Genomic DNA, 15,357 nt, shown 5'->3' with positions numbered 1-15,357 from the left:
TCTAAAATGCAACACTAATGCATTCCAAGAGTCATTCATTCCGAAAACTTCAGTGGATTGGAACCACCTTCCCGCACCTATCGCAACAATTGTTCCTGAACTTTCATTTAGGACTGCCATAAATAATCTATACTGCTCAGATTGAGCTGCGAAGTGTACTACTGCCACTAACCCCCACTCCCTCTGTAATGCCAATGGCCTTGAGGGTATTTTAAATAAATAAATAAATAAATAAACCCCGCCACTACATCTGTTAAATAACTTACTAGATAGGATTGCGCGGGGAGTGCTTGTTCGGCTAACTCTGTAACAGCGAACACCACGGCAATTAGTGTTTTTCATAAAAATTCTGCAAGTGCTCGCGTCCCTTGCGAGCACTAATAGCAAAATCCACGAACATCAGCGTCCTTTATGCATATGCTAGAAGTAATCTACCCAAGCAAGATTATCAGTGTTTTTTAATCAGCTCATGTGAAGCAAGTAGTGTTTTGATATCGGGAGCATGGGTTTCTCCTGTTATAGACGACTGTGAAATTATAGACGATTAACATTTATCGTTGAGACAGGACAGGCCGGCGTGGCGGTGGTGTCCTTATCAGTGTTAAGAAACATATTCCAAGCCAGCATATCTCACTAGCAAGTATGCTGGAATCAGTTTGGGTGTGTTTAACGTTTGCTTTTAAAGGAGTATTGGTGGGTGTTTAATATCGCCCGTCTGACGCACTGCCGTCTTTTACCGATATCTTACAAGATGACTTATCTCTCTTATGCTCCTATCCTAATTGCCCCACGTTTATCTTCGGGCATTTTAACTTCCCCAGTATAAACTGGAGCGGTGCTGCGCCAAGTGCTGTTGGAGAGGCAGGAACCCGTGAATTTCTAGATGTGTGCTCGATGTTTAGCCTCACTCAGCTGGTACATTTCGCGACTAGATTTGTAGGCAATTGTTCAAGCACCCTGGATTTAATTATTTCTGATAACCCTGCATTGGTTCATTCAATCTCCTGCCTTGAAGGGTTAAGCGACCACAAAGCATTACACTGTTTTCTCGATGTTCTAACCCCCAAGTGTGCGATTGTTGTAAAACAAATACGCTTGTATAACAAGGACAATTTTGATTCAATTGTGGCGTGTCCATCAGATTACTTTTCCCTCTATAATGAGAATTTTGATTTGAGAAGTGTTAATGATCATTGGTGCTTATTTCGTGACAAGTTGCATTGCCTTATAGAGGTCTACGTTCCGTGTGCTGTGATCAAATCTTATGTCTCGATCCCTTAATTACTCGTTCGCTCCGTTCTCTTTCTAACCGAAAGAAACGACTTTTTCGTACAGCCAAATCTGTCAACAGGCCTGAATCTTGTTGCGATACAATGATTGCGCCAGTAAGTATAAAACTGAGCTATATGAGCGTAAACATGTGCTCTTTTATGATACACTGCCTAGTATTTTACAAAGTAACTCTCGCCAATTCTGGTATTTTGGGAATCCTAAACCGCATTCTTTTTTTTCAAGCTAAATAACGACTTTGGCACGCCCACTTCGGATAGCGAGTGTGCATCCCTTTTTAATAATGTTTTTTCAAGTGTTTTTGCTGATCCTACCTATGTCAATCATGCCTCCTTCGTCTCATGTGATTACTTCTCAATAGATCAAATTAGAGTAGATTTTATCGGCGTTGTTAAATTCATTGATTGTTTGACAATATCCTCGTTTTGAGGCTTTGATAATATAAATTCCAAAGTACTTCGTAGCACAAAGCTGACATGTGCCCTTTTTCTCACCAGAATATTTTAATAATCGCTGGAGACGGGGGAGGTACTTGATGATTGGAAATTTGGCAAGGTCGTCCCGGTTCACAAAGGCGGTGCTAAGACATCCCCTCTCAACTACCAATTCCCTTACATGCTTATCTTCTAAAATTCTGGAGCATATCATCACCAAACATCTTTATACCTCCCTAGGTTCAAACAACTTTTTCTGGAGCTCCCAACATGGTTTTCGCAAGTCCCTATCCTGTTGGACCCAACTTACCTGCCGTACTAGCGACATCCTTCAGAACATGAACTCCGGTTATCCTACTCACGCTGTGTTTCTCGATTTTGCCAAAGCCTTTGATACGGTCCCACATAACCTGTTATTTTATAAATTATCTAACTAAGCATTGACCCTCAAGTTCAGGCGTGAATTATTTCTTTCCTATCTGATCGTTCTCAGTCTGTTTATGCTAACAACACAACTTCCACTGCCATTCCTGTTACTTCTGACGTCCCTCAAGGAACTGTCCGTGGGTCTCTCCTTTTCCTAATATGCATAAATGATCTCCCACTTCACATTCTTTTCTCTCTTCGTCTCTTCGCTGATGATTGTGTTGTGTACAGGAAAATACCAACCCTCAGTGACTCCCTAACATTAGACAAACTTTGCTAAAATAGCCGACTTGTGCGTTACGTGGCATATGACTTTTAACATTGATAAATGTAAATGCATATGTTTCTCCCGTTCTCATCTTGCCCCCAGACGATCCTCACTCTCCGCGGTACAACCTTTACTTAGTGTAAGTATTTAGGTGTTCACATTACTTCTGTCCTGTCCTGGCATACTCATATTATTACAATCATAGCATCGGCTAACCGCAGTTTAGGATATTTACGCCGCAAGTTCAAGTCTCCCTCTCCTGTCCCTAAACGTCTTCTCTATACTACCCTTATCTGCCCTAAATTAGAATATGCATCTTCGATTTGGAGTCCTCATCAACTAATTTTAGAAAACAAAATTGAGTCTGTCCAGAATGCGCCGTTCGTTTCAACCCGTCTGATTACTCACGTTTCTCCAGTGTGTCTGCCATGAAGGCCCAGCTTGACATCATCAATCTTTCTGTTCGTTGTGACATTTCCCGTCTAAGTCTTCTGCACAAGATTTATTACCACCCAACCTTACATCACTCCCTGCTTCACCCGCCTAGTTACACCTCTCCGAGGTTTGATCATCCCTCCAAGATAGTCCAGCCCAAATGCAACTCAATGGCCTACCTTTATCCTTCCCTTCCGGACGCCATTGGGAGCTGGAACGACCTCCCGGAGAATATCGTCACCATCATTGACGGCACCTTGTTTTGGAGCGTTATATCTAATCGCCTTACTAACCCCCACTCCCCTCTGTAATGCCAACTGGGCTTGAGGGTATTCGAAAAAAAAAATATATATATATAATTAAAAAAATGTTTTGTGCATGAAAAACGTTTGCTTGCAAAAACCCTTCCCATTAGACATTTTGTAACTGCATCCACTTTTTGAGTCCAAATATCAGGTAATGCGTTTCTCCTTTACGCAAAAGCAACATGTAATGTCACACACATTTTGATACGAAAGAGAAACACTACAGGGGGACTGAAGCTGCAGTTGAAGTGCCTACCCCTCGCCGTTGTAACGAGGAGCAGAAGTGTGTGCAAGTATATTTGCTAGTGTTGTACGAATAGTAGATTTCGACTTCAAATCGAATAGTGATTTTCGCCTAATATTTTTAAATCGAATATTGAATATTTTTGGTGACAACAATTTGGCCAAAATGTTGCATGAAGAGAAACTACTGCATTCTTAAAATATTTCAAAGAGCAGTTTTGTGAATGAATGAAATCAAGATTTACTCGAGTAAAGGATTTATATTATAGAGGTTAGGTATACATTTTGGCAGCTTCTACTGACAAATTTTATAAAAAGAACAGCACGAGCGAGGAACGCAGCTTGTCAAGAAAGCGCTGCCTAACATATACATTTTGCACAATAAGTAGAGTTTAAATTTAAAAATGTTATTGCAATCTAGATATCAACATTCACATGTTCGTTTCTTTTAGAATGCACCAAGCATGGTTTTGCATCATCCCGCTCTGAAGCTTTGCTGTTTTCGCAAGCATCTTGCGAAGCTCGCTTCGTCATAGCGCAGCTACGCGCTGCGGCGAGGAGGCGAGCTTCGCGGAATAGCGGTGTCAGCTTCGCGGGTATTTCTTCTCTACAGCGCGCCTGTACCCGGTACGAAGTGCTCAACAAAACTAATTTGCCGTGATCAACACTTCGAAAAGTATGAATATCGCGTTTCAGTTCGAATCAAGTATCACATAGCATTATTATTTAAAACTACCGCGAGAGCTGAAGGCATCTAACCCATTTTAAATGCACAGCGATTTTTTTTTAACGTAGCGCGCTGGGATTTGCTGCACAGGTGCGGCTAGGTGTTGTAAGTGTACAAGCAACATATGCAGGAATGAACTTACCTTGTTCAAAGACTAAAAAAGAAGAATATGTTTCGGACAATCTACGGCACCGTTTTGCAGATGATGCCATACGGGGCTGTCTACTTGCATACCCTGCCGACAATGTCACAATGTGAGGCACTCTAGGATGCGGCGCGTGGGCCGATTATTTCTGTGGAAGAAACGGGAGGCCCTGAAGGATTTAAATACATGTTTTTATATTCAGTTTATTTTAAAAAAGATATCACACATTGAAATTTGCACATTATAGATAATCGCGTCGCATTAAAAAAAAGCGTATTCAAAACTTTCGGAAGATCGTCTGCTAAACTCGATGCGGTATGCCCTTAACGCTTCGGGCATCTGTCGGAAGCATTTTGACATGGTCTGCAATCTCCACGAAATGCCTAGCCGCACCTAAACAGTAAATCGCAGTGCAATACATTACAAAAAAACGATTTTCCCAGTATACTTAAATTGGGTTAAATGATTTCGGCCCTCGCGGTACTATTCAAATATTCGTGCAACACTAATATTTACTCATGAACGATTAGCGACGTTATGAGAAGGCACATTTTGTTCTAGCCAAACAGAACCTCAGGTCAACCTCGGGATGCCTTACTTTCCCTACCTTTGACACGAGTAACGGCATTCCTCTAAATTTCCCTTCTACTGTAAATGCTGCAAATGGCGGAGCGCTATCCGATTGAAAGAACAATTCGGACTGCGTAGTAAAACCCTTTGGGTGGCGTGATACAGTTTTATTTGCAAATCTTTGTCTGATGCCAAGGTTTGTGTATACAAAGTTGCACCCCTTTTCAGAGTTGGTTTTTAACGTCCTTGCAGGGAGCAAGGGCTTGTTATCATTTTTATCTTAAAGTACAACTTCCTAGTTCTGAATGTCATTCAAGCAAGGGCCCGTCAAGCAAGGGCTTGACGGGCCCCAGACCTCGTCAAGCTGCCACTGGCAGCTTTTTGTCTAGGGTCTTCGTTGGCTTAAAGGCCATAAATAAAACGATTGATTGATTGAAGTTTGCGTTAGGAAATTCCGGTTATGACATATGATATACTATATGATGTTAGCTCACATAAAGCAACTCAGTTAATCAACATAGTATCGTGGTTTTAGAACATAAAGACAAACACAAACTTAAAATACGTTATGTAAAATTAAATTGGCAGATGCCATCAACAGTTATCATCATGAAACAAAATGTTTCCATACCTTCACATAAAGGACACTTCCAGATTGACTTAGCCTAACACCTCCTAAATACCAATATCTTTGCACACACTATCCTCCCTCTACTATCATATTTCAGTGCAGAATAGAGTGCGGACAGACACAAGTGCTACGTTAGCATTCGCCTAGATGTTGAGTTCAGTTGGTGAGAGCACGCGTTGACGGCTAAATGATAACGCAGCTCTTTTTTCCAGTCTGTGTTTTATCCTGACTATTGAGAAGTGATACAATCCAGCACCACTAAGGCCTTGCTACCTAGGAGGTGTTGAACTTGTGGGATCTGAATATTGAGTTCTTTAAATTATTGATGTCGGGCTTTTAGGCTCCTCTGTCTCTTGATTGTTATCAGAGACAGATGATGATGTAGAAAAAAAAATCGACTAAAGGTGGAGGGCCGGCATTTTGAACAGGGTTGGTTTATGAAATGAAGGTTACGGCGGAAACGAGCTGGTGGTAGTTAAAACTATTCAGTTCGTGCCCTAGATTTAGCAGGAAAATTAACGTCACGTCACCTCGAGACTTATTCAATTCCCCAACTCCCCGCTAATTTTAGTGGGGAACTGAATTTGTGCTGAGGTCACGTGGCGTCAATTGTTCAGCTGAATTTAGAGGAGAAACTGTGGGAGGAGGGGAGGGTATGGAGGAGGAGGGGAGGGTACGCAGAAGGAGGACGGGAGGGTACGGAGTAGGGGAGGAAAGGAGAAGGAGGGGATGAAAAGGAAAAGGAAATTAGGAGGAGTGGAGGAGGAGAGGGTACGGAAGAAGAGGAGGAGGGGCATACCCTCGCCACTGTACCCTCCCCTCCTACCCCTCAAGAGCTGCGCGCAATTTTCACAGTACAGAGATTTGTACAAGTCATTTTTTCATTACCTGACCCTGCTGTCATGCACATGAGTATGGGCATTCAGCATTGTCACCACGTTTATGACCAATGACTGGCTGGATCTAAGAGCACAAAGCTGCTGCCACACCCTAAGCTTAGCGTTGAACGGAGTATACAACAAATCAGAAGCACGCTAAAAGTGTAGCGACTTTGAATATTAGGTGCTTTGGAGCTTGACTTTGGCCAAACATTCTTAGCGTTCAATTTATTTCCGTTTTGTCGCAAAAACGCCATACTTCAACAAGAGTGTATGGTGCGGCAGTATGATTTTTATAAGCACTTTTGTGATACTGCAGTTATTTTCAATTTTTACTGATGTTGTTTATAATGGCCTAGCAATACTTTTTTTCGAATAACGAATAGAAAACTGCAGCGACACTAGAAAGTTTTTTTTTTAGTTGCCTGACTTTTGCAAAGCCTTTTTACTTTTTATTTTGATTTCAGTTCTGGAGAGAGAAGAAAAGAAGACATTCAAGACTGCTTATGTGTAGGAATGCTTTCGCATTCCTACACGCAGCGCATTTTTACAAACAGAGCGCGACGCCCTTCTCTTTCACACGGCACTTCTAAGGTGACATCCCGCTCCCCGTCTGCGCAGGGGTGGCGTCCGTGCCGGCTCCACGGCTTCCTTGACGATATGTCTTCGTTGCTGTGCTTTTCTTTGTCTCTTATTTCTGAGGCGCTTCCGCTTTGACCTTGAGCTGCCTCGACGGCTTCTGTGACAAAGTATCTGCGTTGCTGTGTTTTTGGCCAATAGAAGTTTTGGTTCAGTTTCGCTGAGCTAGTGGGAACGAAACACCGGCTTCGTTCCATGGGACTGTGAATGCTTTCGCATTAAAGCTTCGTCAAGAGTTTATGGTACAGCAGCGTAATGTTTGCATGCGTCCTGAGATATAGTGTTTTTATTTTCCATATTCGGCGATTAAGAGGACCTCGAGAATTTTTTAAAAGTTCAATACACAAAAAGGTATAGAGACACTTGAATTGTTGATTCTAGTCCTTCTATTTTAGTCAACTTTGTTATTTCATTTATAAGCATGCCAGTCATGTTTGCCTCGTCATTCTATATGCCAAGTGTTTCCGGCCGTTCGAGTGCACGGCGCACCTCTCGCGCAGCTTGGAAATCTCTCTGGCTCCTGTTGGCAGTCTGCGAGCGCCTGCAGGTCATCGTCGCGACTTGAATGCGAGTAATTTATGAACCGCCGCGAACATGAACCGCCTTCGACGATGAACCGTCTGAGCTATCAGATGGAAAATTGCGATGCTGCGCGAACGCTTGTTGAAAGGGTCTACGTAAGGTACGCCGAGCGCTGGAACGACTTCGCAGGCGTTCGAAGGGCGAGTAATTTGTGACGACAAAGCAGCGTCTTGCATCTTCAGCAAGTTAACAGTGCTCGAGAGTCCCACACTCACAATTCAGCAGAGCGAGCGCGGTCAGCTAAATCAAGGCGCAATCGGCTCTTGCTTCGCGATTGTTGCGTCGTTGCATGGCCTACACTGATGACATGTTCACTGACATTCAAAACAGCTCTCTCGAGACTGCATGCAGGTCCAACAGCCATGCACGTGTCGCCGCTCTGCACTTCAGTATTAAACGGGCTCACCGCGTAACGGGAAAGCCCTTTGATTAAACCGGTGCAGTTTTACGGTCACCGGTCACCCGCTTGTACAAAATGGTCATCCGTTTAAACAATTGGGTGACCCGCTTGCTCGAACGAGTGACCCGTTTGCCCAAACAAGTTATCCAATTGACCCAACGGGTGACCAGTTTGACAAACGAGTGACCAGTACGGCTAAACTGCTTGCGTTACCAACCTCTTTACTTTCATATAGGAGCCGAGCTCTAAATAGACGATGGAAATCTCGTCAATACGTAATGGTTTTCAGTATTATCCCAGGGGGATAATACTCCAATTCCGGGGACTGAAGGGACTATAGCGATAATCGAAAGCGACGACAACATGGGAAGAAATTGAATAAACAGGGGGATAATTGAAATACGCTACTGTGGATAATATTTGTAGACTCCTACATACCTGTAGCCTTCCAAGGCAGCAATCTGCTCAGCACGGTGGGTCCAGTCAATGGCGTCTTCACTCTTGTCAAGCCATTTGTTGAGTTCAAGCCTGTTGCCTTCGACTAGGTCGCTCAGCACGATGTGTTTGAATCGACTGGAAGCCAATAGCGCAGCCAGGAGAATCGGGCCACTGCCCACATCCAACAGAGTCTCACCCTGAGCCAGACCTATAGAAAGCAGACCAACGTTTAATACTGCTTCATTGTCAACCAATTCAGGCATAGGATTTTTCTGCCAAATTTTCAAAAAGCATCACAGTTCACAAACATGCCGTTGTTCGTTTTCGCAATGAATGTGTCCACTTAAACCTGGTGAGATACGAAATGCATCGCCAAATACAGAATGAAAGTCGCAAAGAGACCTATGTTAAAGCTACCTTAATGAAGGCCGTGTGAATCGGGAATCAGTAGGCGGTCCGCTGACAGGGCTATAACGCGGCTGCTGACTGGAGACTCTAGAGTTTCAATTTGCAAAGGGTAAAAGTGAAATCATGGGGATACTTTGTAATTCAATGGCCTTCACCTTTTGCGGCTCCTGCTCAAGCTACCTAATGCGGAGGTTCGTTGGACTTGGCAGGTTCGGACTTATAGGTCAGGGTTGGGGGCGGGTAGCCTATGGTGACTGCGAACGGGGTCTGCAAGGACCCCGTTCCTAGTCACCTTACACCATATCCCGTTCCCAGTCACCCTACACCATATACGTTACGGGCGAAACTTTTCTCAGATTTGTTTTGTTAACTTACTGTTTGTTATGTCACTAAAACAAATATTTTCTTCCAGCAAAAGCTCGTGTAAGTCGATATTTTGTTAAGAAATAGGGTACCTCGGGGGTCCTTAGGGTAAAGCTGTCAGCACCACCTCGTCCCGTCCCACCCCGCCCCCCCCCCCCCCCTAAATCCGCCCATGGCACGCGTACGTTATCGCAATGTCTTCGAGATAATATAGGTTCAGTACAAAATTTTCGGTGTTACCTAAACAAGAGAAACACGGGCCGCAGTTTGAACACGTGTGCTGTCTGAGGGTTCGACGGACATTTAAGCTGCATTACTTAAAAGAACACTCCCAGCCGAACACTTGCACAGCACGAGTGTTCAAAGCGCCCCGCTTAAAATTTTTTTTTGCGATACGGCGAAATTTTAGCATTACGCCTTTGCAGGTGTTAGTTTTCGCGTGGTGGCGAAAATAGCTGGTGGAGAGGCGGAGACGCTTAGAGCGTTTAAAACGCTAGACGCTTTCTGTACCTCCTCGCACCATATAACGGAAACCGGCGCATGATACACAGACCCATATAAAGCGGTGGAATTCACCCTGAAGTTTAGGCACATAGGTACAAACCTTTTAAGAACCTTTTTATTCCATTAGAGCGTTTTCTCTACAGCCATGCCTCGTTAACATAGACCCCGCTAATATGAACACGGCTCCTTATGTAAGAAATTTTTGGGGACCAATTTTTCGGTATACAACTCTGGCCCTGTTGAAATGGAAACCCGCACTGTGACGTATAGTGTTCCCGAGAAGTGTGGTAGGAAAAGCGGCGGTGTCCTAGAATGGCCAGCGTGAAGACGGATGGCGTTGAAATCCGCAAGGGCGAGAAAGGGTACAGCAGTCGAATTACATAGAAGAATCAAAGTCGAACACGCTTGGCGAAGCTGAGAGGCAAGGTGAGAGAGGCAATGTGATAGGAGCAAGGCAAGGCGATAGGAATGGACGACGTCAGGTGAGAAGCGGAAGCGGTCAGAGATCATAGCGTCTGTCAAACATAAACGAACGGAGCTTTCTGCTTAACTAAACAAATAATTTGGGAATTCAAAAGTGTGACACCTTTTGAATCTGGCGGTTTGTGCGAATGGAACCAAAAAAAACCTTGCCATTCGTCTCGCCAAAGGTCATGCAATTATGAAAGGGTCGACAAGTGGATGTGCCTGGCAACATCCTGCTCAAGCCTTTGCAGACAACGAGCACCGAATTTCGAACAACTAGAGGAAGCCGTAGATATCATATTGTTGAATATGCCTTTTATGGGCGATGCTGTGAGGGGCAAGATGCTAGAAGACAAGAACAAACAGTTTTGCGCCACATTGGGCAAACTTATGATTTTGATTCTTTTTTTAAACATGGTGTTAGAAGGCTTTTTTATGTCTGAGCTGTTCCTCTAAAACTTCTTGTTTTCTAACTTTCGTTGCAGTCGTTCTTATGCAATTTAGTATCGAAAATAAAACACCGTTATCTTTCAATTGACAATATTTTAATATCCATAATTTGCGCGACTTCACGCAGGAATTCAGCACTTCAACTACTCGAGAGGGTGGCTCAACGAGCTAAATAACGCAAGCCCTGGAATTTCAAGCCACTGCATTCACTTATTGAATCTTAAGGGCCTGTGAGGACATTACATGAGGGGTATCATTCATATTATACATTCGGAAAACATTCACAAAAATAAATACATTCAGGAAAAGGTTGGTAAACGATTAACAACATAAAAGTGCAATTGAAGACTTGATTTCAAGGCGTTTGGATCTACGATGGTGACGATGGAGGATGGGAGGCTGTTCCAGACATTGATAGCTTGTGGAAGAAAAGATTGGTTGAAGGAGTTTGTTGAACCAGAGATCCTTTTGATGGTACAGGCATTGTTTAGGCGAGATGATGTTCGATCGAGAGGTGATAATAATGCTGTTTTAAGGTCAAGACAGTCATAATAGATTTTGTGAAGGAGGCAGAGCTGAGAGACGTTCCTACGAAGCTGCAAAGAGGAAAGGGTTAGTCGACTTTTTAGGGAAGAGACACTGATGGAGTTATCGTACCTGGAGAGGATGAAACGAGTGGCCCTGTTTTAAATCGCTTCCAGATGACTGATAAGGTAGCCTTGGTGGGGGTTCCAGATGGAGGCAGCATATTCTAATTTAGGTCGGATAAGTGTGTCGTAGGCCAGTTTGCGGACAGTTGGAGGAGCAGGTCGAAGGTTACGTCGGAGTACTCCCAGGGTCCTGAAGGTGTTTGCGGAGATCGCTTCAATGTGATTATTCCTTGAAAGGTCAGATGTTAATTTTACTCCGAGATATTTTTACGAAGGAACGGTCTCAATGAAATCGGGTCCTAAGTAATATTGGTAGGACAAAACCGTTTTTTTTAGTGAAACAGATTAGTTTACATATAGATTTGTTTAATGGCATCAGCCACTGTTCGCACCATTCATTAATTTTTCCTACATTTACAATATTCACTCTAGTGTGCGGTATTTGGGTGAATACGCTCTGACCTTCATACATGGCACGACAATGTACTAGTGCAGATCACTGCATTTTTCTCGAGTTTTTGATATTGCAAATTCAATCTATTAATCACTCACCAAATCAATTATATAAGGTATATTTTGTTTTTCTCATCAGACACAAATGTAGGATGTGGTAAATATCATTGCCCTTTTTTTATATAGTCCTCGCATTGGCACAGGCAACAAAATATGTGATTCAGCTCCAAGCTAGTTCCGAATGTAGCGCCCATCACCGTGTCTGCCGCAGAGGCAACTAAGGAAAGCAGATATTTTGGAATTAGTAAACTCTACCGGAACGCAGAAGATGAAAGAATTCCGTTGTGATGGAGATTCCTCGTGAACGGCCAAAAACAGAAAGCGCATCGAGTGATATAGAAGACGAAACAAATTAACGCGCGCGTTCGGCATTGACGTCGAAAACCCAGAACTCGCTTGTTCACCTTGTGCTAAAAGTAGAGGGTCGCTTAATGTTTAAGCACATTATATGGCTGGCGGGTTTAACTCGAACCTACAGGTGCAAGATTTAGAGCGCAGGCAACGTTATGTAGGAAAGAAATGCATGAAAGGTATTTAACAAACTTTTAATGCTGTATTTTTTGTTGGGAGTTTTCCGCAGGCAAGCGCACAAAATGGACACCAGTTTTCATGCAAGGTTTAGCAGTTATCCCCGTTCAAAGTAAGAGGAGACATGTTACAGCCGAACGCAGACGCAGTTTTTGCGTAAGAGCTTTCGTCACTGAAGTGCGAAACCGAAAATGGTAGGGTGTCAACCATCGCAATAAAGTCGTGGGTTATCGGCTCTTTTCTTTTTTTATTAGGCGCAATTTTTTCTTTTTGTCTCTGAAGAAATTAAAAGTTTTGTTTGGTACGTATTTTGACCCTACCAGTTTTTCAGTTTCTTTTCGGTAATATCTGCGGCATCTCTATTTAATCCAAAATTGTATACGGTCATTGCTTTTCTTGTTTTTTTTGTCAGCACTGGGCGATTACTTACATATACTTCTGTTTAGCACCGCGCTGTTATCGAGGACTAGGCGACTGCGATATGGAAGGTGTCAGCCCGGCACCTCTGAAAGAAGGACTTCAGTTTAACGATACCGGTTTATTTTAAATAGAATTGGTTCAACCTTTAATAAACAATAAAAACGCACGCACAAGTACACCTTGGGTCGATAATTCTTCGATACGGTACCTGGGGCGAACAGAAGGAGGAATCTTTTTTCACGGGTAATTTAGATAGCAAATATTTTACATATTTCTAATAAAATCACATATGCTATTTGCTTTATTATATATATTGAGGCCCGCGTTTTATTTTCTGTCTATCTCAGTCATCTTATGAAACGACTTGTCACCATTCACCACAACCTTTCGGCACTTCCATGTGTTTGATTCCCAAACTGAAAACCTGTCGGTCCGACGTACTACACGAGCAAAAGCTAACAAATCAGTCAAATGCCCGCAAAAAACATATCCGGTAACATATTTCAGAGCACTGCCTATAATGCGGGAATCATGTCATTGCTTCTGATGAAACGGAGTATATCGTCATATACTGAAAACTTGTGGAAAACGTTTCAAACCCCATTGGTAAAGACTGGGAAGTTGCAACACAAAGCCCGTTTGCAAAAAATGCAAAAACAAAATCCACACTCAAAATAATGTTTAGTTTTATACCATAGCTGCCGGTATACTGGTAATGCTTGCCGAATCGCCAGTTACCGCAACTATCACTACAAGGGTGCGTTACTTTTCCTTACAAGAAAGAAAGTTTGAACGATGTGAACGACGTAATCAAGCCTGTCTCGTGCGTTTTTCTATTTTTGGTGCTGTTTTCGAAATTCAGCGTAGCAGCTGTAGGTCCCATTTAGGCCATTCTTTACCACGCTTTTTGCTGCGTTTTAGACAGGGTCAAAAAATTAGGTGACTGTGTTCTAGTTTCCCGAGAAACCAAGCTCCACCCGGAATCACAAAAAGTGACTGAAGTCATTTTTGAAGAAAGTCATCGTAACAAGTTCTACCTCCTGCTATTCATGAGTATAGAGAAGGTACTTCTCGACGGATATTAAGAAAGGCCTCTTTAGACAGGCCTTCCTTGATGCCAGTTTGAGTGAAGCTTCAGCATCCTGCTGAGGCTTCACTCAAAGCCAGGCTTGGTTCGGGCCTCCCTGTTGCCAAGCTGGATCAACCCATGTTCCCTTCCACGGCCTCTTTTGCTGCTGCTTCACGGGCTGAAATTCCCAGCTTTTTTTCGCGCACCTCGAGGTGGAGTCGGGTGCTTTGACGATAGGCGCAGTAAATCCTTGCGAAACGGAAGCCCGCCACAACTAACACCTTTCACACTGCTTAGGGGGCTTCGTGGCGGTTGTAACCCCAAAAATCCCTGTCGGTTGGATTTGTGCTTTATCTTCTGCTGTTCGCCTAGTGCTTGGCGTCAGCAATAAAAATTTTCAGTGTTGTCCCTGTTTGGACATAGCAAATGTTTGCTAGCGCGTCTACCTGGCTATAATTTGTGTTGGGTCATATCTGCCATTCACTACATTTATCCTCTATTGGAAACACATGCTGCTGTTCACCTACAATGAAATATTCGTTAGGAAAGTACTGGAATCACATACGCTGAGGTAGTGACAGTTCGCAGCGGCCAGCTAAAGTCTTTATTGTTTAGGAAGGTGGCGCACGTGGTGGTGATTATGTGAAGCAGGCGCGACGGCGCCAAAGCCTGGGGAAGCCAGAAAGTGGGCAGGCATTATCAGTGTAAAGGAGACTATGGCTGAACCATCCTCATGCTAAAGCAAGACGACTCGGAATACAGCTTACAACTTGAAGGGAAAGGGCATCACAGGGTCACAAAACAAATATCCCCCTCCCCCCCCCCCCTCAAGAAAAAAAAAATCTATATCTTGCATTGCAACATTGACCTTTTTAACTTAAAACCGAATGCTGAGAAATATAATGGGCAGAAGGTTACTGGTTTCATCGGTTTAAACCGAAAAAGCAGAACCCTACATAAAACAGATTTTGTGTTAAACAGTAAAAATGTTTCGCTTGTGGAGGTCCTTGCAGCGGCAACCAGCTAAGTCATCAAAAAACAATATATATATATTGATTGATTGATTGGGGTTTAATGCCGACTATTGCTGAAATCAAGGTTAAAGAGAAGAAAGAGCTATAGTAGCTTGTAATTTAATAAAACAATGATCACGAAAGTACAAGCGCATAAGGTGTGGCAATGAATACGACAAACTATTAAACTTAATGCTGGTCCAGGAGTCTTATATCCTGAAGAAAGTTGAAAACCACTTGTGTCGAATCAACGGCTCATCGCTGAGTAAAAGGGCGAGATGTAATGGTGTATGCTCTTGGTAAACCTTAGCAAAGTGTCTGTGGCGTTCCTGGTCATACAAAGGGCATACAAGTAAGATATGTAGGATGCTTAACGGAATGTGGCAGTTTTCACACTCCGGAGCATCCTCCCCACGCAAAAGATGCCCATGGGTAAGACGGGTATGACTAATTCGCAGTCGGCACAAAACCACCTCATAAAAACGCTCACGGTGTCGTGCACTCTCACATTCCTGAAGTAGCGGTTTTACTGCGTGCAACTTATTGTTTATTTCTCGGTCCCA

General features: G+C 43.3%; 1 protein-coding gene across 1 annotated transcript in view; it reads right to left on the bottom strand.

The window, feature by feature from the left end:
- The window catches only part of LOC115328459 (indolethylamine N-methyltransferase), a 63,035-nt gene that overhangs the window by 27,439 nt on the left and 20,239 nt on the right, over positions 1–15,357 (bottom strand). The window contains exon 3 of the mRNA XM_040222721.3: positions 8,412–8,619. Within this exon, the coding sequence (XP_040078655.1) occupies positions 8,412–8,619 (208 nt within the window). The remainder of the gene's footprint in view (positions 1–8,411; positions 8,620–15,357) is intronic.

Source organism: Ixodes scapularis, unplaced genomic scaffold, assembly GCF_016920785.2.
Source record: "Ixodes scapularis isolate PalLabHiFi unplaced genomic scaffold, ASM1692078v2 PGA_scaffold2__306_contigs__length_199485367, whole genome shotgun sequence".
NCBI lineage: Eukaryota > Metazoa > Arthropoda > Arachnida > Ixodida > Ixodidae > Ixodes > Ixodes scapularis.
The sequence above is the reverse complement of the archived record's forward strand: the minus strand, read 5'-3'. Positions and strand labels throughout refer to the sequence as shown.